Source organism: Eschrichtius robustus, chromosome 3 (genome assembly GCF_028021215.1).
Source record: "Eschrichtius robustus isolate mEscRob2 chromosome 3, mEscRob2.pri, whole genome shotgun sequence".
Lineage (NCBI taxonomy): Eukaryota > Metazoa > Chordata > Mammalia > Artiodactyla > Eschrichtiidae > Eschrichtius > Eschrichtius robustus.
In genome coordinates this window covers 58,358,220-58,380,505 of record NC_090826.1, presented here as the reverse complement: position 1 = coordinate 58,380,505, position 22,286 = coordinate 58,358,220, and the positions used below count along the sequence as shown (strand labels likewise).

The following is a 22,286-nucleotide window of genomic DNA, read 5'->3' as shown; positions in this document are numbered from 1 at the left end:
CTTAATACTCCTCATACCTAGCACAGTGCTTAGAATGTAACAGACTCCCAATTACTCTTTGTTAAATGATGAATAAGCAAATGAACAAACCAGGCAATATTATCTACTTGATGCTGAAACACAGGCTGAACTCATAGAAGAAATAACCACCAATCCATAAGACGATGGTCAAGTATTACCTAATTTAATTTGAGAAAGTCAATCGAACATACTTGAAAACAAACTGAATAATCAACTCCTGTGTCTAAGAGTGTGTGTGTGTGTGTGTGTGTGTGTGTGTGTGCACGCGTGTGTATGAATGGGTGAAGTAGTTTTATTTCTCCCACTGTCAGATTTGTTTTGATTTACAGCCGGGGTGGAATCAGCAGAAGCAATCCCTGAAAACAGGCTTCAATTGCACCAACCTTGCTTGTGTAACAGTGACATTCAGAGTGTATTAGAGTGAGGCTATCTTGGGGTTCCTTTTGGAGCAGCAAGTTCCATTTAACCAGATGGAAATTTCCAGAAACTAAGTCCCATCTGGAGAGCAGAAGACAAACAGCCAGAGAGGGGAGAAGAGAAAGAAGGACAGGGAGGGAGCACATGTCCCAGCACATACTATGGGCAGGCCCTTTGTGGGCCCATTCAATTACATCTCCCGTCCTCCTCAGCCCCGTTATGCACTAGCTTCAGTGCAGTGGTTAAAGTGTGAGCTCCAGAGCCAGACCGTCTATGGGCAAATCCCAGCTCTGTGATCTTGAACAAATGTTTACCATGTCCTCAAGCCAGGTTCCTCATCTGTCAAATGAGGACATTAATTCTACACATCAGATGGGGCTGTTGTGAGAATGTAAATGAACGGAAGAGTGCTGACACATGGTAAGTACTCAGTAAATTTTGCTGCTGTGTTTTCTTCCTTTGAGAAGTGAAGTACTGAGAAGTTAAGGAACTTGATCAACGTTCCAGAACTAATCATCGGAGAAGCCAGGCTTTGAACACAGCTCTGTTTTATCATGTAGCCTGTGCTCTTTGCTCTGCATCATGCGGTTGCCTGGCTCTGTGAAGGCTTATGATTTCTCTATAAAACTTACATCCTCCATCAGGTACACCTTTCTATTCTCTTCCTTTGTCACTTCCTCTTCCTGCCTCTCTCGCCTTTGTCTCTCTTTTTTTATTTCTATACATTCACTTCTTTTCTTCCCCTTCTCTTCTCACCAGTGGTAGTATTTACCCTTGCAGCCGGGAATTAGAAGTAGGAAATGTGTACGGAAGACATTCTGAAAGTGCTCTCAATCGTTCAGGATTACAGGGACCCAGGAGTCAAGCTCAGAACTTATTTTCTGCTAGTCCAGATGCATAAAAGGAAAAAAGCACAGGCAACAGAAGGAAAGGGGTCCTGACATTTATTAACCACCTACCATGTGCCAGGTAATCTTTGGACACTTTATATGCATGATCTCACTTAATCCTCACACAAGGCAGAGGGTACATGTGATTATACCCGTTTTGCAGCTGAGGACAAGGAGGTTGACAAATGCTACGTGATTTACAAAAACCATGGAGCTGGTAATGGCAAAGCTAAGAGCCAAGCCCAGGTCTCAATGTCTCCAAAGACCCCGCTCGTCCATTACAGTCCACCGTGTTGAGCAAAGATCTGAACACTCCACAAACTATATAATCCAGACATTGACTACATAATCAGGATTTAGAAACTTGGGTGTGCTCAGTGTCAAAGCCAGTGGACGTGTTCCATGGTGCTAAATGTCTTCAGTAAATTACATATTGGTAAGAAATTTAAAGGGAATACTCATTGCCTCATCACCTCTCATTGTCACTCATTGCTTCTACAACCTACCAGATTATTACAGAGCTAAGAATCAAATTCTAGAGTCATATTTTCTTCAAAGGATAAATTGCAAGTGAAGCTGAAATTTTAATGGTGCCCACTTGCAGTGTGAGCTTCTATGGGAGAGAGATCATTAGCCAAATCTGTATGAGTGTCAAGTGTAAAATTTCATGACCAGGAATGTCAAACCACTGCTGCTTAGAGCAACCTAAGGGCTAATATTAGAGAGAATCTTTGACATTCAACTGTCATAAAATCACTTAAAGTCCTAACCTCAGTGTTATCTAACAAAAGACAGATAAAACTTTTATGGGTAGACGAGAAAAGGAAAGTCAAAGGCCCATATGTCCAAGTGACCAAAAAAAGATGGGTACAAATGATTAAAAATATGAATATTGAGAAATGGAAGTCAGTTCTCCTGAGATGAATGTACCTTCACGGTAAAGGAAAAAACCATAAGGTTAAAGAGGAGGGAATCACCAATATGAATAAAGGAGGACATCCTAAATTAAGCAGAAGATCAGCTTAACTGACCTAACTGACCTCGAGGGTTCTTTCAACTCTAAATCCCAAGATTCTAGGATTCTATGAAACAGTACATGTGGTAAGTAAATCAGGGCCAAGCCATGTGCTGCTTCTGAGGTTAGCATCTGTCTCTGAAGCCAAGGCAAGTGCAAGGGCGTGAACAAGAGCAACTGAATTGCAAGTGGAAAGTGATCCCTCCACAGAGATTTTAGCAGGCAGTGGAGTGGAGTAGAAAGATCTCTAAGAACAGTGAAAATGGAGAATTTAACACAAAGCAAATATGAAAAAGGAATATCTTGAGAGATTTCAGGTAGTGGGCTAAATTGAACCCATGAGAATATTTTGGTCCAAACCGTGCTCCAAGCAGGACAAGATAGAGATAAGTCATTTGCCATCTTGGTTCCTCCATGTCCACTCTTTGGGCTGTGATACATTTCTCTAAAATCTAGTTTCAAATAACTCAAACAGATTTACAAACACCCATTTGATTAAACAATTTTTTAGTGGTATACTCTTGCCTTTATATGTTACCACCTGCTATGTCTCCATGGGAAGCCCTACACAGATGCCCCTGCCCTTCCTCCTCTTTGATAACTTTCAACACTTGGTTCACTCTCTTTCCACTCCTTTCTGTCACTATTTTTGGTGGTTCATCATCCACCCTGGTGTTCCTTCCCAATGGCTGGTACTGTCCCTCCCTCCACCTGCTCACTTCCAATGATCTGATTCTCTCAACTTCTTCACTGAGCAAAAGGAAGCAAGCAGACAGGGATTCCCTAATCTTTCCACCCTGGAAACTTTCAAACTTCCCCATCAATTCCCTAACACAGCACCCCTACTGATTTTACTGTGGATGAAGCATCCCCACTTCCATCAAAGACCAACCCCTTGAGTTCTGGATCCCATCCTCTTGCTTCATCAAGGATCTCTCTCCCACCATTATCCTCCTTCCTGTATCATTAATGTCTCCCTCTCTGCTGGGCCCTTGTCATCACCTTGCAAATATACTGCATTATCTGTGATCCTAAAAGCAAAAACAAATAGGGAATTTCTTAATACCACATCCTGCTCCAGCTACTGCCCAACATCTCCGCCCTCCTTCACAGAACTTCTTGAAGAGTTGTGAATTGTCACTGTCTTTATTCCCTCACCTAACAGTCACTCTCAAGCAATGCCAACGGATTCTGTCCCCATCACACTACTGCTGCTGCTCCTGGTCGGCAATGAATGCTACTTTGCCAAATCTAACGATCGCTTCTCTATTCTCATTTCATTGGATTTATTGGCAGCATTCGACATAGCTGAATACTCCACCATCTTTTTTTTTTTTAAAGAAACATAACCTTTCAACATCCAGATCACAAGTGAAGAGCTTGTTTCTTAATAGAAGCAGAAACGTTGCATCCATACTAAAGTCAATGGAGGCCTCACGTTAGAGTGCCAAGGGAAAAAAGTGAGTTGCAAAAGATTACATACACATATAACTTTGATTAAGCTCAAAAATAAGCAAAACTAATCACTGCTCAGAAATACATACATTTCTGAAAGCTACGAGAAAAAGTATGAGGATGATATAAACACACAGTCCAGAATAGTGGTTACGTATAGGGAAGCGTGACACGGTAAGAATATATTGGTAATTTTATAGCATTTAAGCTGAATGGTGGGTTTCTAAGTGTTCATTTTATTGTTACGCTTTGTATGAGAAAGTAGCTTAAACTAGGATAGTCACAGTAGCAATGTAAAGAATGAATGCATTTTGAATATGTTTTAGAAGAGTCAACTGCTGGTATGAGGGGATAGGAGAAAAGGAGAAGTTAAGGATGATTTCTGCATTTTTGACTTGAGTAGCTAGGAAGATGGTGGTGTCAATTACCATGATAGGAAAGATTGAAACAGAGGCATTTTGGAAACATTTTGCTTTGGAGAAAAAAATAAAAGTGTCTGTTTAGGCTATGTGAGGTTTAGAATGTCTGTTGACATCTAAGTGAAGATATGGAATAGGTGATTGGAACACAAACCTGAAGTTCTGGAAAGAGTCCAGGACAGAAACTATGTTCTATCTTTCTCTCTCTCTCTTTACCTACCTATCTAGTTTTAGAGCCATGAGACTGAATGAGGTCAGCTGGGAAAAGAAGGGGGTCCAATATAAAGCCCTACAGATGGAGATTAAAAACAGAAAGATGGCCAGCAAAAGAGACCAAGAAGAACTGACCAACATGGTAGCGTAAAAACCAGGAATGAGGGATTTCACAGAATTCAAGAGAATCAAGTACTTCCAGGAGGAAATAGCTCTTTTCTTCTACTGCAATAACCTTGGAGACCACATGTTCCAGAAGGAGGAGGGCCACAAGATTCCCTTTGGACTTTGCAGGTTTTTCTTGGTGTCATCTCTTCCAGGAATCTTTCCCTGATGTTCCAAGATAGACTATAAGCTCTTGAGTCTGAGGATCTGACTGGTTACCATTATGTCTGAGCACCTGGCATAGTTCCTGATATACACACATTCCTCACAGATCATCCAGAGAAGTATTTTTTTCCCCCAGTGGCTTCTTTTGGAGGGCTTCATGGAAAACAGTTCTTCCCATTTGGGTGATCACTACCTTGTCAAATAGTTAAGCTCAGGCACTTACTTCTTCCAGGATAGGTGTTGGGCTTAGAAGAGACCACAAGAAGAAGAAAAAAGGGTAGGGACACTCACTGGATCTAAAACATAACATTTTCCCTCTAATGAAAATGTTTGTAGGTAAATCCCTTTAGAAGGTAAAGAACCATTCATTCTCATTTCCTGAAGCCTTAGGCAAAAAGATGCAAGTATAATAGTTTCAAGTTTAGCTAGTTTAGGAGTCAGCAAACTATGGCCCATGGACCAAATCTGGCTGATTCCTGATTCCCTGTTTTGGTATAGCCAGTGAACTAATAATAATGGTTTTCACATTTTTAAATGGTTGAAAACAAGTCAAAAGAAGAATCATTTTTAGTGACATGAAAATTTTATAAAATTCAATTTTCAGTGTGCAAAAATAAAATTTTGGACACAGCTTTGTCTATGTATTTGTATACTGTCAATGGCTGCTTGCCTGTGATAACAGTAGATTTTAGTAGTTGTGACAAAGATCATATGGTCTGCAAAGCTGAAAATATTTACTATATGGACCTTTATAGAAAATGTTTGCTGACTCCTAAGCTAGACTTACCATCTTGCTTGCTAACTAAGATGGTAAAATAACCTCTAGTATTTAATTGTTCACACCTAACCTATCCTAGCAATAGTTCAAAATCACAAATGAATGAATAATTGTCTAGCTTCTTAATGTGAAGATGGGTGGCTGCAGCTGATAGCCCTGCATTTTCTCCCTCTTTGGGATCTCTCACCAATCACCTGTGCCATCACCACAGTGGGGGAGGACTCCTCCTTTGCTGCTCTGGCACTAGTATGAGCATTTAACACTTCCTTTATTAATTGTCCACAGTCACATTTAGCAAGACCAAACATATAAATAAGACTGAAAAATGGTGAATGAACAGACAGAAACATCTAACTGATAATACAACTCTAAGGGATAGCTCATTCATCTTTATTTTGGAGTCTCCTCCTGGGCGTTCAAAATGATGAGGGAGTGCCTTCCCCCCAACACCTGGGCATATTCTCAGGCATGTTTGGACACTATGCAGCCCAAATTCAGACTGTTTCCCACTAGAAGTAAAATATGATTGCTTGTTTCCCAGTATCAGGCCCACTGATGGTTACTGATTGCTGGACTGTCCTCCTAAACATAAGAAAGTAATCTCTTTCCTTCCACCCCTTACTTAGTGGTCATTTTAAAAGTGTTTTTCATGGAGGACCATGACAAGAGTTGAATTTAATGACATGGGAAAGGGCCATATGGAGTGAATAATACCCTCATTCTCTGCTGGAGTGCTATAAATAACGGTGCCCAATCCACCAGGAGATAACATATTGCTCTATTTTGAGTAGCCAAGGCTGCAAAGAAAAAGCTCTATCATAAGATCATTCAGTTTTAGACAGTAACTAAAAAAAAAAAAGAAAAAAGCTTACTAGTATTTTTTTTTAAATGCCAAGTTATATATGCATACACATCTCAGGGGTTAAAAGGAAGAAGTGTTAAAAAAAAATTCACACCTTTTAAGTTTACATCAGTTGGTGTTTCAGACAGAAACTGATGACAGGAACAGCGGTAAGAGGTGAAAACCGTGAAGCTTAGAGTAAGAGAAAAGAGATCCTACAACAACCCGCAGAAAGATCAAACACAAAAAAGGGACATTCAGACACTGAAAGGAAACCAGCAGAGCTTGGTAGCGTGGTGTATCTCAGAGAATGGGTTTCTCTCTTTATGAATGTTTGCAATTACTCTGAATAAGCCAGCTTCCTTGGTTCAATTCATAACCATCCACGAGTTCATAACTGTAACAAGTTGCTGCACTCATTGTTATGATGGTGGTTTATTTTATAGGATATGAGAAAGTTACCATCCTGCCTTGATGGGTTTTTAATGCAACAGATAAACACTTGAAAAAAAAGAAAGAAAGAAAAACCTTTTCACACATCTCTAAATGGGTCATTATCAAGTGTGAGTAAAAATGACAAGAATTTACAAGCCCAGAGTTTCCCTAGTTTATACTTTAGCTTAATGTGATATAACTTAAAAATTTTCAGCCTATTTACTACCTTGGACTTGGACATAAAATATGGCCTATTTCCAAGAATTTTATCTGTACTATGTATAAATAAAGTCTAAAAATCTATGAGGTATTTTAAAAATGCATTACTTTGACATTGTAATAAAAGGATAATAAGAGTAAGCTCCGGATTATAAAAATGACACATATTTAAACAGAGAAAAAGTGGCTCAACATTAATTTAAGAAATTTTTATCATAAAATGAGAGGAATAAATTATAATTTGCTGAATGAATTCATTTAAAAATATTTTTTTAAAATAGCGAAATGCAATTATTGTCAGAAGAAAGGAAGAGTATACAATTATTCTACAATTTATATATTATTTATTTTATTAATAGTTTACATCCTTGAAAGTCACTGGAGTATCACTGATAAGTGTCATCAGTTACCAAAAATCACTAGTAGCTCACAGAAAATGAATGTAACTTCATCATTAGGCTAGTTTACATGCACACATATCTATAAGTTTCACAAATAAGGATTTAGCTTTTCTGACATTAATGCTTCAAAATCTCCAGATAATAAAGCAACGGATTATATGTCAATTATTTTTCCTCTGAAACAAATTTACATAAATTATGAAGCTGTATACTGTATCACTAACTGAGTGCTTTTGAAAACTAATATTCAGATGGCTATTTCTTATGTCTCCAAAGATTTAGTATTGTCATAAAGTTCATATAAGCATTTTTGCTTTTTCAATTATACTTCAATAAAATTGTCTTCCCAATAATTACCAAAAAGAAAAGTCCATCAGACTTAAAAATATATTTGATCTCCTCTTTATAGCCATGGGCAGTCTACTGGTACTCATGTGAGCAGTGAGTATCAAAGGTTTGAAGAAGTGCAGTGCTGTAACATTGGGAGGAGAGAAGATTGCCAGATGTTAAACTTTATTTTAAAATGTTGTCTCCAGAGTCTACCTTTTCTCAAGCTTTTAGTATGGCTTATAAAGCCATATTAATTTTCATAGAATCCAAAGGGTAAAATGTATCAACGTTTAATGATAAAGGAATGAAATTAATTACTGGTTGCAGCTTTGTGGAATAAGAGAAAGTAACTGAGAAAGTAAGTGAAATAGAAATAAGAGATATAATCAAACATTACTGAGGCATAAACTTGTAACCAACGTGATAACGTGTGGCAAACAGGAGTAGGACTTACCTAATGTTAAAAAATTTTTAGCAATATAAACATATCTCCCTGGACAGCTTCAATACTTAAGTCAACGTCAAAATGAGCTTGTTAATTCATGCACTCATACTCTTTGATTCAGTATCAGTACTTTAGAGATTCTATTCCAAGGAAATCATTACATCTTCCTCTCACTCTCCTGTCTTTCTTCCGCTCTATCCACCTCCCTCCCCTCCGTTTTTTTTTTTAGACACATACCTTCTTCTGGTGTTTGTGTTCTCAATGATTCACTCCAATCACTCCAACTACCTTTATAAAGATGTAACTTAGAGGAAACCTGAAATTCATATTCTGTAAAGGGTTTCAGATCCAGCAAATCATGTCTTCCTTTGGCATTTGTGGCATTAACCTTGAATCCAACAAGATTTTAAAAAGTGCCTGTTAATACTAAATTAATTTAAATAAAGGTAGGAAAACCAGACCAGATAACGCTTTTTACTTTTCAAATCTGTCATTCAATAAGAAGAAATATCAATGACTGGGTTACTGAATACACGTGATGTTAATCTGAAACAATAGCTTCTCATTAATAAAACAAAAAACTCCTGGGTCTAAGAATCCATCTATATGGATTCCAAGGGGGATCCCGAAACCAGCTGAAAAACAAGATTGAAAACTACCAGTTTTCAAAAGGGCCTTGAAGAAGCTTGTTTCTACACTAGAGATTATTCTTTATTTGGTTACAACTAGAAGGTGATGAATGTTTTAACACAGACATAAAACTGGTTCCAAACAGAAAAATTTAAGTATATAAGAAAATTATATAGGAAAAATTATAAGTGAAAAATTTAATTATTATACCTCTCTACATGTGGAACTGATCCTTTGTTATTATTAGAAGCCATTATATTTTACAAAAATACTGGAAGGAATTATAATCTTACATTTTTTATTGTAAAAAATTTAATGTTTAGGGAAATCCCTGGTGGTCCAGTGGTTAGGACTCCGTGCTTTCACTGCCGAGGGCCTGGGCTCAATCCCTGGTAGGGGAACTAAGATCTCACAAGCCACGTGGCATGGCAAAAAAAAAAAAAAAAAATTAATGTTTACTATTACATCAAAGTGTGAAGCTTTATCTTTGGAATATTCAATTCAGATAAGCCCCTCTTTGAACATTCCCTAATATTTCTCTTTCCAATATGTTAAAAAAATTACTAAAAAGTAATAATGGAAGTAATAATGGGGTAGGGGGGTAAAATAACACGGAAAAATGACTCACTAGAAATAAACTGTAGAAAATTAATGTGGATTTACAGAAGCCTGTGGCTTAAAAAATTTCGGAATCAGTGATCAAATTTTAAGATATTTCTTAATAAACAGAAGTGTAAGTGACTGGTATGTCTCAAATGTGTATGTGTACTTTTGGGCTAAATATTCTTAAACTCCATATTTTGCTGGTATGAAAAGAGAGATCTGGGCGTTGCTACTAAGAACCCCTCCCTGGTTTCCCCTTCACTCTAGAGACCATTACCATATTCCAGGACCTGCTGTGAATGGGCCGATATCTGAGTCGATTAAGCAGCACCAGCCCCTCATCTCTCCACTGAAGGGTACACCTGCTCACGGAAGCGTTTACAAATTTGATTCTGATGTCCCACGGAGGAAGAGGCTTCACTGGTAACCAGGACAAAAAAAAAGTGTGATTCAGGCTCCATAATTGGAAATTGTCTTACGTATTGACATGGGCTTATAAAGAGTTGAACAAATCTCATTTCTAAGATGCATGGCCACTAAACTTGGTGAAATAGACAAGAGAGTAGTCCCTGGCTTTTAGAAAGAAGAAAAAGTTGGATTCACTTCTAAATCATTAAAGTAATTCCCTTTAATCTACCCTCATTTTTACTAAATAAACTACGATGAACATCAGTAATAATCTCGATTCCATTTAATTCAATGATTTAAAGAAAACCAATGTGCCAAAACCCAGGAGTTCCAGTGGCTGAGAAGGTAGAGGTGTGGCTAGTGGTGATCACCTCAGAAGGAGAAGAAATATTGGTAGGAAAAGCCATAGGAAAGAGAGCAACAGAGGAATAAAAGAGAAGAATAAGAGGGAAAGAAGGTGGCTAGAGATGATCAATGTAAAGAGATGGAAGGTAGAATGGGCAGAACTTTGACAGGAAAATGTAGAGTAGATACCAGTGTTCAGACTCACAGTTAGCAGTATGTGTGCAAAGAGGTGCTTTGGGAAGAGAGAAGAGAGACACATAGTATGAGGCCAGAACTTCAGGCAGGCCTGAAGCCCAGTCCTACATGGGATGTTCAGACCTTGGGAATGCCTGGGATTGGCCTCTGATTCAACTGGGCCAATTACATTTGCTCAGAAATGTGCTGGGACTGGCTCACTCCAGCTCCCAAGCTGATGAGAGGGGTGGAGGTAGGTATTCTCTGAGGAAGATGGATTGGTACAATGATACACTTTCTTTACAGGTGGCACTTGGCTGCTCTAGCCCTGCAGGCCCACCTGCAGCCTATCTCAGAACAATGGAGTAGCCATGGGGGTGAAAAGACACCTCCACCAGGAAGGGCTTACACTGCGCTTCCTGAATAACCTCACATGACCCTTGCCTCAGTCAGATGGTATCACTGGCAGCCAGTGCCTTCATGGGATTTGAGGCCAGGGGACTCTTATTTCTCCAACAGAGAGAATAATGTTGAATATCCCATTTTGAACATCTCTCTATAGCTCTAGAGACATACATCCTTTTGCTTGCATCAAAGAAACATCTATCCTTTGCCTATGCCTACTGGCCACTTTCCATGAACCACTGTCCCTTTTGAAACAATCACACATAGAACATTCAAGTGATTTTAAAAATAATATTCACGTGCTAAAGATTGACACCTACAAAAAGTGAAATAATACATACCTATGTCCAACAATGTGAATGAGGATGGAAATGAAGAAGCACTCCCAAGACTATTGATAGCAGTAACCTTGGCTGTGTAACTAGATTCAGGTGATTCAGGGGTTAGGTTAATTCCAAGGTCCAAATGATCACAATAGTGATCATTACATTGTTTCTGCCAAGTTAAATTTTTTGGTCCATTTAACCTGTAAATGAAAGACAATTGTGTTTAGCAAGATACTTTATGTGCTGTTGCCTTCTTAGCACAAAGGAACAAAATGTTCATATATTTAAAATTCCTCACATTTTTAAGGTCAGTTTTACTACTAGGGGATACACAATGGGAATATTTGTATTCTGTGGTCGTAAATAGGACCATACTTCACCCCTCTCTTTTTTTTTGGTAGGACTGAGACTTTTTGACATTCGTATGGATGAGTAACCATCTCTACACTGCCTGAATTCCCAAAACCCTGGCTGACATCTTAGCTCCTCAGGACAGATCCAATCATCCAAAGGATCCATGGCCACCTTGGCATTTACTGCACAGAAATGCCAGATGTTAGTACAGACCAGAACCCTGAGCCCCACTGCCTTTTCCTTATCTCCTACTCACTTAGGCATAGTGCTACCAGCGGGATCTTTGGAGAGGATTACAGAATCAACTCCAAGGAAAAGAATCACCCAGACTCTCTCTTTTTGTGAACTCTCAGGTCAGGCAAAGGTGCTTTAAAAAGAAACTCCTCCAAGACTAATGGAAAGCTACCACAAAAAAGAGTCTATTTATAGACTCTAAGAGTCTATACCATGACCCTAAGAGTCCACAACTGCAGAAAAGGGAAGGGATATAATGCAGCCAGTTTAATCCTATAGAGCAGGGAAGAACGTCTACAACGTGGGCCTTGGATGCCCTGAAGAGAACTCTGAGTTAGTCACACTTTAGATGAATAAACCAGTTTTACTTGATGAACACTAGAATTTTTCTTTAAGCATCTAATTATCTAGAGGTGTTTATTGCTTCTTCTCTCTGGTAAAACTAGAACTGTTCGATACTTCTAAATGTCATCTAAGAGAAGACCTATCAAAAAAGCTGCAAAAATTCAGTCTCACTCACTGTAAAGTATAGGCAGTATACAGGTGGGTGTCTTGTCCTCTATCCCAGGTGCAGCCCACGGTCCCACGTTCTCCCTTCTGTATACAAGATAAGTTTTGAGGCTGTTCTGGAACAACTTTAAAAATAAATAACAAAACCACCTATTTTAAATAGCACACAGGTGATACTTCAATTACATTGTTATTATTTGCCAACAAGATAACAATACTCCCCCTATGTCTCCTATACCCAGAGGAGCTGGGAGCTATTTCAGATCCCATGAAGTTCAAATTTGCCTCCTAGGCATGAATTTCTTCTAATAACAATGGCAATAATAGTGAATATGGATCAAACAATTACTATATGCCAAGTCCTATGCTCAGTGTTTTCTGTGTGGTTTTTCTCAACTGGAAATCATAGCAGCTACATCAAGTACCTACTATTATTATCCTCATTTTATCAAAGAAGAAACTAAGACTTAGAGATGAAGTATCTTGCCCAAGATTACAAAACGATGAAGTGGCAGAATCAGGTCTCTAGCCCAGGAGTGGCTGACTTGAATCCAAGCCTTTCACCACCATATTTTACTGTTCTCCCTGACAGATGAACATCCAGTGCTAGCTCCATTACCCCAGGTGATGATGAGTTTACTTTTTTAGAATGAAGCCCATTCAAATATTAGAAACCTTTAAAACTGAGGGGCTTTCTTTCTCCATTGACCTGAGATTTGTTGCCAAGGCACTTTTACCCACTGGCCCTTAGTCATGTCTTCCTGGGCTGTACCACCTAAATCTAATTTCTGCAGCATCACTTTGAGCACTTAATGAACATGCATAAATTAATTCTTTATGTACACAGACACTGAGAACCTTCCACGGGCTAGGCAGTGTTAGCTGTGGAAATGCAGAGGTGAACAAGGCAGGCATAGTTCCTTCTATCATAAGGTGTGTATTTTTAAATGAAGCCATTTTATAGTCAAAGACAGAACTCAAAGCTAGGAGTTTCTCAGATTTAATGGAGATAAGAGAAAATACTCTGTTACTGGGTCATCTCATTCTACCCTACTACTGAGACCCAGATGTAGACAGAGGCTTCCTTTGGGTGAGATAAAACAAGGGTACCACCGAAGCCCTAGACACTGTCTGCTCAGAAAAAAAAAAAAGCTGTAATTGATAGAATAAAAGTTTTTTTTGTCCTTAGCACACACCATAGATCTGGGGACAGATCTGGGGACTACCCACTGTGTGATCTTGCCCAGATGAGCTTCTCAGAGCTTCAGTTTCTTCATCTATAAAGTGAGTATAACAATATGTAGCTCATAGAGTTTTGTTTAATGGAATAATAAACTCTTTCTTTTCCTAGGATAATAGACTCATATGTGTATATATAGATATACATATATACATGTATACGTTTGTATGTATACTTTATACATCTGTATATACAACCACTTATGACTAATACTATGTTAACTTTTCATTTTATGTACAATTTCTTGTTTATCTTGGAGGTAGTCATTTTCTTGTTTTTCCATTTGTTTAGTTTCCTTATTATTAATATAATTCCAAACTTTCAAGTCAATTATCTGAATCACTGTTCAACATACTCAGAAGCACTGAGAATTCTATTAGTTTCATCTGCTTGGAGACCAGTTTCCTGGAGCCTTGTGAACTTTCCAGTAAGATGGGTTTGCCTTTATGCCTGTACACAGCTATCTTTCTGGAACTGCCAGCCCTCAGTGTCCTGGAAATTCCTTCTCTTTTTTTTCCCTGTGTTGGATCTCCTGTTTCTTAGATCTAATGCTTTCTTCTTTCTTGATTTAATTACTTGTGTTGGTGGAGTATATCCTCCAGTAGTTCCCTGGGAAAGGTTGCAAGAGAGGAAATATTTTGAACATGGCTAAAAATGTCATTATTCTACCCTCACACTTGACTGATACTTTGGCTGAGTATAGACTGTGCTTAATGGGGTCTCTTTTCTTTCATTCTTATGGATTCTCAAAGAGTTCATAACTTCTGGGAACTTTTTTATTTTGGGAAACATTTTTGAGTTATTTCTCTGATAATTCTTATCTGTTTTTTCTTTCTAAAAATCCCTAGTTTCATAGGTTGGACCTTCCTCTCTAATTTTGTATTTTATCTCCTATATTTTAAAACTCTTGATCCTTTTGCTCTAACATGAGGAAAAAACCCTCCTCAGTTTACTTTTCTTCCCTCCTATTAGTTTTTCATTTTCACTTATTCTTTTTGGGGGGGGGGATGTTTTTTATTCTCTGAATATTTCCTTCGTATAGCATCCTATTTTTGTTCTACATGCAATATTTGCTCTTAATTCCTAAGTGTATCAAAGATAGATTTTGTTTCTTAACATTTCTTCTCCCTGAATAAATCTGTTTCTTCCACTTTGCTTCTATGCTTTGTTCCACATGTTTGTTTTGGTTTCTGTTCTCCATGTTAGGCATTTTCCTCAGATCCTTGTTTTTTTTGTTTTGTTTTATTTTTTTCTTTTTGGCCACCCTGTGTGGCTTGTGCGATCTTAGTTCCCCAACCAGGGATTGAACCCAGGCCCTTGGCAGTGAAAGCGCTGAGTCCTAACCACTGGGCCGCCAGGGAATTCCCGGATGCTTGTATTTTTACTCATATATAGGAGGGGGAACGCTACATTATAGATTGGAGCTCTGCAGGTATGTCAGTTCAGGGACATTTGTTGACTCTGGGTTTCACTCCAGGGTGATCTGACTAGGGTGTCTTAGGAACCTCTATTGCAAATAATTTTAGGCGTTTCCTCTTAGCCTGGTCTGATTTCCAGAAAAGGATTTTCTAATCTGCCAGGAGGAGGGTACAGGTCTGAAGGGAGCCATATGCCAATGTCCTTTTCATCCCTCTGTTTTTCAGTACATACTACCAATCTCAACTGAATGGGCTGAAACTAGCTCAGTGGCCCTCTGATACCAGGCGTCCAGGGCTATGCCAGTGTAGAAAAGCAGCAAGTAACTGGATACATGAAATTGGGAAGGGAATCTGAGAATCTGCTTTTTAAATAGATTTTTCAATCAAAATCTCCCATTTTCATCCCCACTGCTACCCTCACTCCCAGCAGTATATGGTATCACCAATTTCTATCTGTCTGGGGTGGGAGCTTCTGCATTAAATCAGGTTGCATCTTGAAGTTTCTCACTGCCAGCTGTAGGCTAAGCCAATTATCACTGGCCCACCTGTTTTCCAGCTTCCAAAACTTTGTTGCTGTGTCTCCCTGCCCATTCCTTTTGCCCTTTAGGGTTTGTGCCTCTAGAAAAATTTTTTTTTACTGCATCTTGGCTTTATTTCACAAGGAATGAAAGTAAATGCATGTGTTCAAACCACCATCATTACCCTAACGCTTCATACGGTCTTTTGATGACCAAATGAGATAAAGTACCTGGCACTTTTGCTTAATGAAAAAGTTAGTCTCACCCTCACCTTTACTCCTAAAAGTTTGCAGAGCATCTCATTTTAAAGACCACAACTCTTACCCACAAATCAAGTCAACTTTCTCGGTGTGAGTTCCCTGGACCATGAAATCAAGGTGTCTACTTCAGCCCAGGACTTGGTTTGGGCAGAGACTGTCTGTCCCAGGAGAAACCAGATGTGATTCTCTTCAATACAAATATATAATAGCCGATGCTAAGGAAAGGTCAGAAATCAAAGTCTCTGAAAATTAAAATGGTTTACCATGTAATGAATTGTTACATGTATTATGCTTGTTATTATTTTTAAAAGCCTTACTTACTATGTGAAATAAAAAGTCTTAGAAAAACAGCTTTCAGAAATATCAACAGCTAAACATATATTGAAAACAACTAAGCAAGGATCTATTGTCTTTCATTTATTTCCTTGATTGTCCAAATAGTTTGTGGCCCAATCCTCTGAGGTTACGTAGAGCACTGGTTGTTTAGTTACCGCACAATTTGGATGAGCTCCGGGCAGCAGAGCAGCACAAGCCCAAGAAAGGGCCAGAAAGAGAAGGCTTAAAGGCCATTTACCCATTTCCAGTTCTGAAGAACCAGTCAACTTTATGACAGGCCCACTCAGGGTATGCAATGGCACTATGGGCTACCGCTTATCACAAAGAAGAAAATGGGCTGCTCACTCCCTCACTAGATAGGTTTAAGCTTACTACACTGGGTGAAACCAACGTTCATTGTGTCTTTTCTTGGAATGACTAGCCATACTCAGAAAAAGGTGTTGCTTCCAGTCAGTCCTTCACCTCAAAGGTGCTAAACTTGTTCAAAGAGCAGCCATTTGATAGTGTGGTTACCACCTGAGCACGCTGCACAAGCAACATTCCAGCAGCGTCGCCCAACTGAGCTGCACTGGGGCAGATACTCCTCACCATCTCCCTAGATCTCCTGATGCTGCCAACTGTCACAGATGCATCCACAATCTCTGGATGGAAAAGTAAACAGATGAAAAGGGGTTGCATCACTCTCATGCACCTGAGCAAAGATAGGAAATGGAATGGAATGGCTTAAGGACATCTGCAAAGATACTGACTTTCAAGGCCATTGTTAGCCCCCTAATAAAGAAGAAAACACCTGCAGCACTGTGGACACCTGGAACTGACATCACAGGGCTGAGAATGTCTGATACCAATATGGTGTGTTGCTCTGTAAGATGGTGAATTACCTGGATGAAATATTCAGGTGTTCTGAGGACAAGGGAGGTGAGGACTAATGGTGTTTTTAAGAAAAAATTTTCATTTTGTCTATAACCAATGCTTATACTTCCTTTCAAGCAAAACATGCCCAGCCGCTCGGCATGCTGCACACATGAAGAAAAGAGTAAAACCGATGGAACTGCAACCCTAGCGCTCATCACTTAAGTGCCTCCTATGTGACCGGTACTAGATTAAGCACTTTGCATACAAGGTGTCATCTAATCACTACAACCATCTTATGAGGTCGGTGTTAGTATCTTCATCACACAGATGGAGAAACTGAGGCTCAGAGAATTGAAATTGTCTAAGAGTCCACTGCTAGTGGCAGTGTTGAGATTCAAAGCCCAGGCACCTTTTACTACACCACAGGCTATCAGAGCTGAGAGTACGTGACCCATAAGTGGTGTGAACAGGAGCCCCTGAGCTGGAAGAGGAGTACAGGACCTAGTTTATGCCTCCGTACCCACAAATGATTTGCTTAGACATTTGCTTGGTGTTCTGCTCAATGCTTGTGGTTGACTTCCAGGAAGACCGCCTGGCACCGACCACCTCCTTATAGGTCACAGAGAAGAGGATGGAAGCCTCTTCCCTAGAAGAGGGAAAGAGACTCTTTCCATCCTGAAGAGTCTCATTGAGCTCTATATCACTCTCTTTATGAGAGGGACCCTGTCCTTGCATCTTGGTCAGTCAGCCTGCTGCAGCAATTCCTCCCACTCTTCTTACGCCTCTCACCTGCCCCTTCGGAGCTTCCCTGGATCTACAGAGGCACAGAGTGCCGTGGGATTGCTCAGGGCCTATGTATGCTCACTGGCTTGCTGGGCTGAGCCTTTAAGGCTGCAGGCTGCAGGCTGCAGGAAGGCGTGCTGTTGGCTCACCCTGAGCACTGTGGCTCAAGCTGCAGACACCAACTCTGACATCTTAGTTCTTACTCCCCACGGCTGCGTGGAGGGACCCACAGTGCAAGCCAGCAGTGCCGGGGAGTTGGTGCTCTGTGGGTGAACTTTGACCGATGGCAGACTGTTAATTCTTTCACCTGTCCCTCTATTTCCATATGTTCTTTCTGGGGATGTCGCTAGTGACCAAGAAACCAGCTGTATCTTCTGTTGATGCCAAGGCCAGCTCAGTAACTTAACCACCTCATGTTTGCTCTGCTCCTTTCCTAGTTCACTCCCTCACTCTTGCTTCTCTAGAATTGTACAACTCCCCTCCCCCCATGAAGTCTTAGCACGTCAGTTTTGTCTCAGGCAGTTTTCTAGAAAACCCAGGAAAAGATACTAAGTATGATGATAGTTCTCTCTTAACCTCTGCTAAGTCTGATAACCAGTGGTCAGGAGTGAGGTGGATGGAAGAACTATTTTTTGTGCATTAAGTCAGAGAGAGGAGAAGTGCTCAGCCTTGGGTATCAGCCTGGGCTGCATAAGTCAAAAGAGACATCTCTCTTCTTTTTAGGGGGCAGTGGCTTTGAACAATTCTCATAAGTCAAGAAGGCATGAAGACTCAGCTGTGGAGAGCCATTGGAGCCCACGGGCAATAGGTAAATGGTCTTAATGGCCAAAAAGAGGAGAGGAAGAGAGAGGGGAGGAGAGGGGTGGAAAAGAGAGAAGAGGAGAAGGAAGAAGAGACTTACTAAATGTGATCCCAGTTCTACTGATTTCTGGACTTCTTACATTGAGGTGCTCATGTTACCATCAAGATTAAATATATCCGGGACTTCCCTGGTGGCGCAGTGGTTAAGAATCTGCCTGCCAATGCAGGGGACATGGGTTTGAGCCCTGGTCCGGGAAGATCTCACATGCCATGGAGCAACTAAGCCCGTGTGCCACAACTACTGAGCCCATGTGCCACAATTACTGAAGCCCACGTGCCTAGAGCCCGTGCTCCACAACAAGAGAAGCCACCGCAATGAGAAGCCCACGCACCACAACGAAGAGTAGCCCCCACTCGCCACAACTAGAGAAAGCCCGCGCGCAGCAACAAAGACCCAATGCAGCCATAAATAAATAAATAAATAAATTCATATTTTAAAAAAAGATTAAATATATCCTTGTGGTGGGAGAAGAAAGAACACTGTCTTCTACTTGGATTTCTGCTTAATCATGACAAATACCAGAAGATCACCAATTTTTAGGAACTCAGGATGGAATGCTCACCACCAACGGAGATCTCTGCCCCACATATTCGAATCTCGTCATTACTGCTACAGGCCAGTTTGCAGACAAACAGGGTTGTACCCAGGGGGAGACCTGTGACTTGCGAGCTGAGGGAGCGACCATGCTGAAAATAGATTCTTCTGTCAAACTTGTAGAGGATTAACTTGTTAAAACTGGAGAATTGCAGGCAGCCTTGTTTGGTCTTCAAAGAGCACGAAATGTTGACAGCTGACCCAAGTGAAATTACATGGGAAGGCTGCACAGTCACATCCCCTCTCTTGCACACATCTGCAATAAGACACAAATGCAAAAGACCTAAGATGGCATATAAGAAACCCATTGCAAGATGGAGGGTTTGTGTAATTCCCCAAAGCTGGATAAAACTAACCCTGTCAAATGATGGAAATATACATAAGCTACATTGCTCTGGCTGTATTGGTGAAGCACAATGAGGAGAGAAGGCAACCGTATTAAAGTCTAACTGTATTTGAATTAAAATATACATCCTTCTCAAAACAGTAATACTATAACCAGAACAATATATAGGAAAGTGGTGAGAAAATAGGGTTGGAAGAACATTCAGGAGCACAGTTCTAGGAAAAACCAATCTCTCTTATATGCAAATTATTCAACAGACTACTAAAAATTACTTCCCAGAATAAATCACATTTGTTTCCATCCCCATTTATGATTTATAACACTTACTTCAATACTCATACCAAAATGATTAACAAGCTATTAGAAATGTTTAAAAGGCTATTACAAATGTTAAAGGGCAGATTTGGGAATAATTCCTTATCTTGCTATTTTAGAGGTATAAAGTATGTGTAATCTATTATTTTATAACAAAGAGAAAATATTTAGGTGCTCTGTATGTGTAGTTTGCATCAAGGATAGAAATTAGGTCTTACCACGGTATTCCTTCAAGATGTAAGACCCTAGGTAGGATGAACCATTGCCCAATACAGCTAATACGAAATCACATGAATGTATTCTTCTTTTAAAGAGTTCTCCATATTATTTTCTATATGCCAGGTCCGACAATAAACTCTTAAAGAGAGGTCATTCTTACTCTCCAGGATAGGGCCTTTTTGTATATGTAAATACAACAACTAATCAGAAATTAGCAGTTTTGGGTAGTACTCAGTACTGCTGATGAAAAAAAGAAAAAACCCTTAGAATTATACACTCACCTTAAATTTTCAGGTGTGATATAAAGCCTCCACTGAAAGCCTTTTTTGGTAATTATAAAATTGCTTGGATCAACTACCATAAACAAATTGGTAAAAAAGTTATTCAAATCAAATAAAGGAAATACTGAATTCTGAAAAGTTTCCATTTTTATTTTCAGAACTAAGTCTCTTTCTCTCTCTTATCTTACTTATATTTTTGTTTTCTGCTTCTTTGATCCTAATGGGCCAGAAAGTGAAAAATAAGATGCCAATAAAAACAGCAAAGAAAATGCCAGCCATTATTTTTTTTAGCAGAGCTGAATCCATCCATGAATACCCTCTGTTAAAATGCACTATAATGTAAAACATTCATTCATGATGCCTAGCTTGATACCTAGTCATTTCGTTAAGAGGAAAAGATATCATTGGACTCTTAATCATTAGTATTAATGAAATAAAATACATATTAGTAACAGACATAGAACCAGACTTATCCACTTAAACTTGACAGAAGATTGACTACAAAAGACCAACTACCAGAACATTTACCACAAACGCATATTTCATCTATAACTGAGAATTTAAACCAAAAATCCCTCCACAGATTAGATTACAGAAATATCTTACCTATTTTTGCTTTAACTAACAGCCACATGATGATAAAAATAAGTGCCAATGAGCACCCGTTAACTGTATGTGCCATGAACAGTCAACTCTGGAATACACCTCTGTATTTTTCCTTGTAAAAGAAGACAAATTCATTCATGTTAAATGCATTCAGAAAATACCAGAACCAATACTATTCAGAGGGCTTAAAATGCCCCTTTAATTTTCTTCACATTGTTAAGTTTTTTTTTTAATGAAGTTTACCTTTAAAACTAGTAAACTGAAAATCTTAGCCACCTCTAACCCCCATGTCATTTAAGCTTCTTGGGGTCAGCAAAGGGTGGGGGAAGAGATCTGGCCTTTGGAGTCCTTTAGAACTGGTTTAAATACTTTGAGACTATTGGGCAATTTAATTAACCTTCTGAGCTTCAGTCTCACACAAAACTTTTTTCTTCCAAACAGGGCTGCATCATCATAGTCAAACACAGCAGTATTAAATTCCAAGAGTACTGAGAATTTTTCTTTTTTTTTTTAATTTTTAAAATTTAAACTCTTTTACTGAATTTGTTACAATATTTCTTCTGTTTTATGTTTTGGTTTTTTGGCCGCAAGGCATGTGGGATCTTAGCTCCCTGACCAGGGATGGAACCCACACCCCCTGCATTGGAAGGCGAAGTGTTAGCCACTGGACCACCAGGGAAGCTCCAGTAGTAAGAATTTCTGATCTAGTTATGTGTTTCTGGAAGTAACAGGAGATTAAAAAGTGGCTCATAACCACACAACCCCCCGACCCACCAAGAATTTAGTAAAAGATTGATCTCTTTGGCAGTAAGAAAAGAATTCCAAGGGTTCTTAGGGGGCTGTTTGGGTTTTCTGTAGAAGTTCAATTTTGTTTGTTTGCTTGTTTATTCATTATTTATTTATTTTACTGAGTATTTTTATCTTGAATGATTTGGAAAATGCAAGCTGGTGATCTCTGTTTGTTTCCAAGTTTAAACTTAAGGAATGGCTTTAGCAAATTCCCTAAATTCTATTAAAGGTGGGCCAGAAATTCATGAAGCAGGCTGAAAAGTTGTGTGATGTTGGGCCACTGGCAACCAGCCAATGCAAATGTTCACCTCGTATTCCCATACCTAGAAATGGGCCAGAACGTACTGGAGAGCCTCAGAAAAATTCACTTATTCATTCAACAGTGATGGCTACCTTTCATCTGCCAGGCACCGTGTTAAGTGCTAGAGATACAACAGTCCTGCCCTGTGGGCTTCTAGAAAGTGTCCACTTGCTCTTTTGACTCCTCTGCCTCTAACCCAGTCATCACTCAGGGAAGCCCCCAGATAATATCAGCATCTTTTCAATAGTCTTTTCTGGTGGCTCTTCCTCCTCCTCCTGACTGTTAAGTCTTGGAGGACCTCAGTGTACTCGACATTTTTGTCTCTATTTCTACTCTCTCCCGAGGGATCTCATCTGGTCACTTGG

At 39.5% G+C, this 22,286-nt stretch overlaps 1 protein-coding gene across 3 annotated transcripts in view; it reads right to left on the bottom strand.

The window, feature by feature from the left end:
* Positions 1 to 20,907, bottom strand: part of IL12RB2 (interleukin 12 receptor subunit beta 2) — a 67,557-nt gene extending 46,650 nt beyond the window's left edge. For all 3 annotated transcript variants that reach the window (XM_068538007.1, XM_068538008.1, XM_068538009.1), the window contains exons 1-6: positions 20,832 to 20,907; positions 19,033 to 19,320; positions 12,209 to 12,323; positions 11,116 to 11,300; positions 9,720 to 9,862; positions 8,447 to 8,597 (exon numbers count right to left, since the gene is read on the bottom strand). In XM_068538007.1, the coding sequence (XP_068394108.1) occupies positions 8,447 to 8,597; positions 9,720 to 9,862; positions 11,116 to 11,300; positions 12,209 to 12,323; positions 19,033 to 19,320; positions 20,832 to 20,907 (958 nt within the window). The remainder of the gene's footprint in view (positions 1 to 8,446; positions 8,598 to 9,719; positions 9,863 to 11,115; positions 11,301 to 12,208; positions 12,324 to 19,032; positions 19,321 to 20,831) is intronic.
* Between the last annotated feature and the right edge of the window lie 1,379 nt (positions 20,908 to 22,286).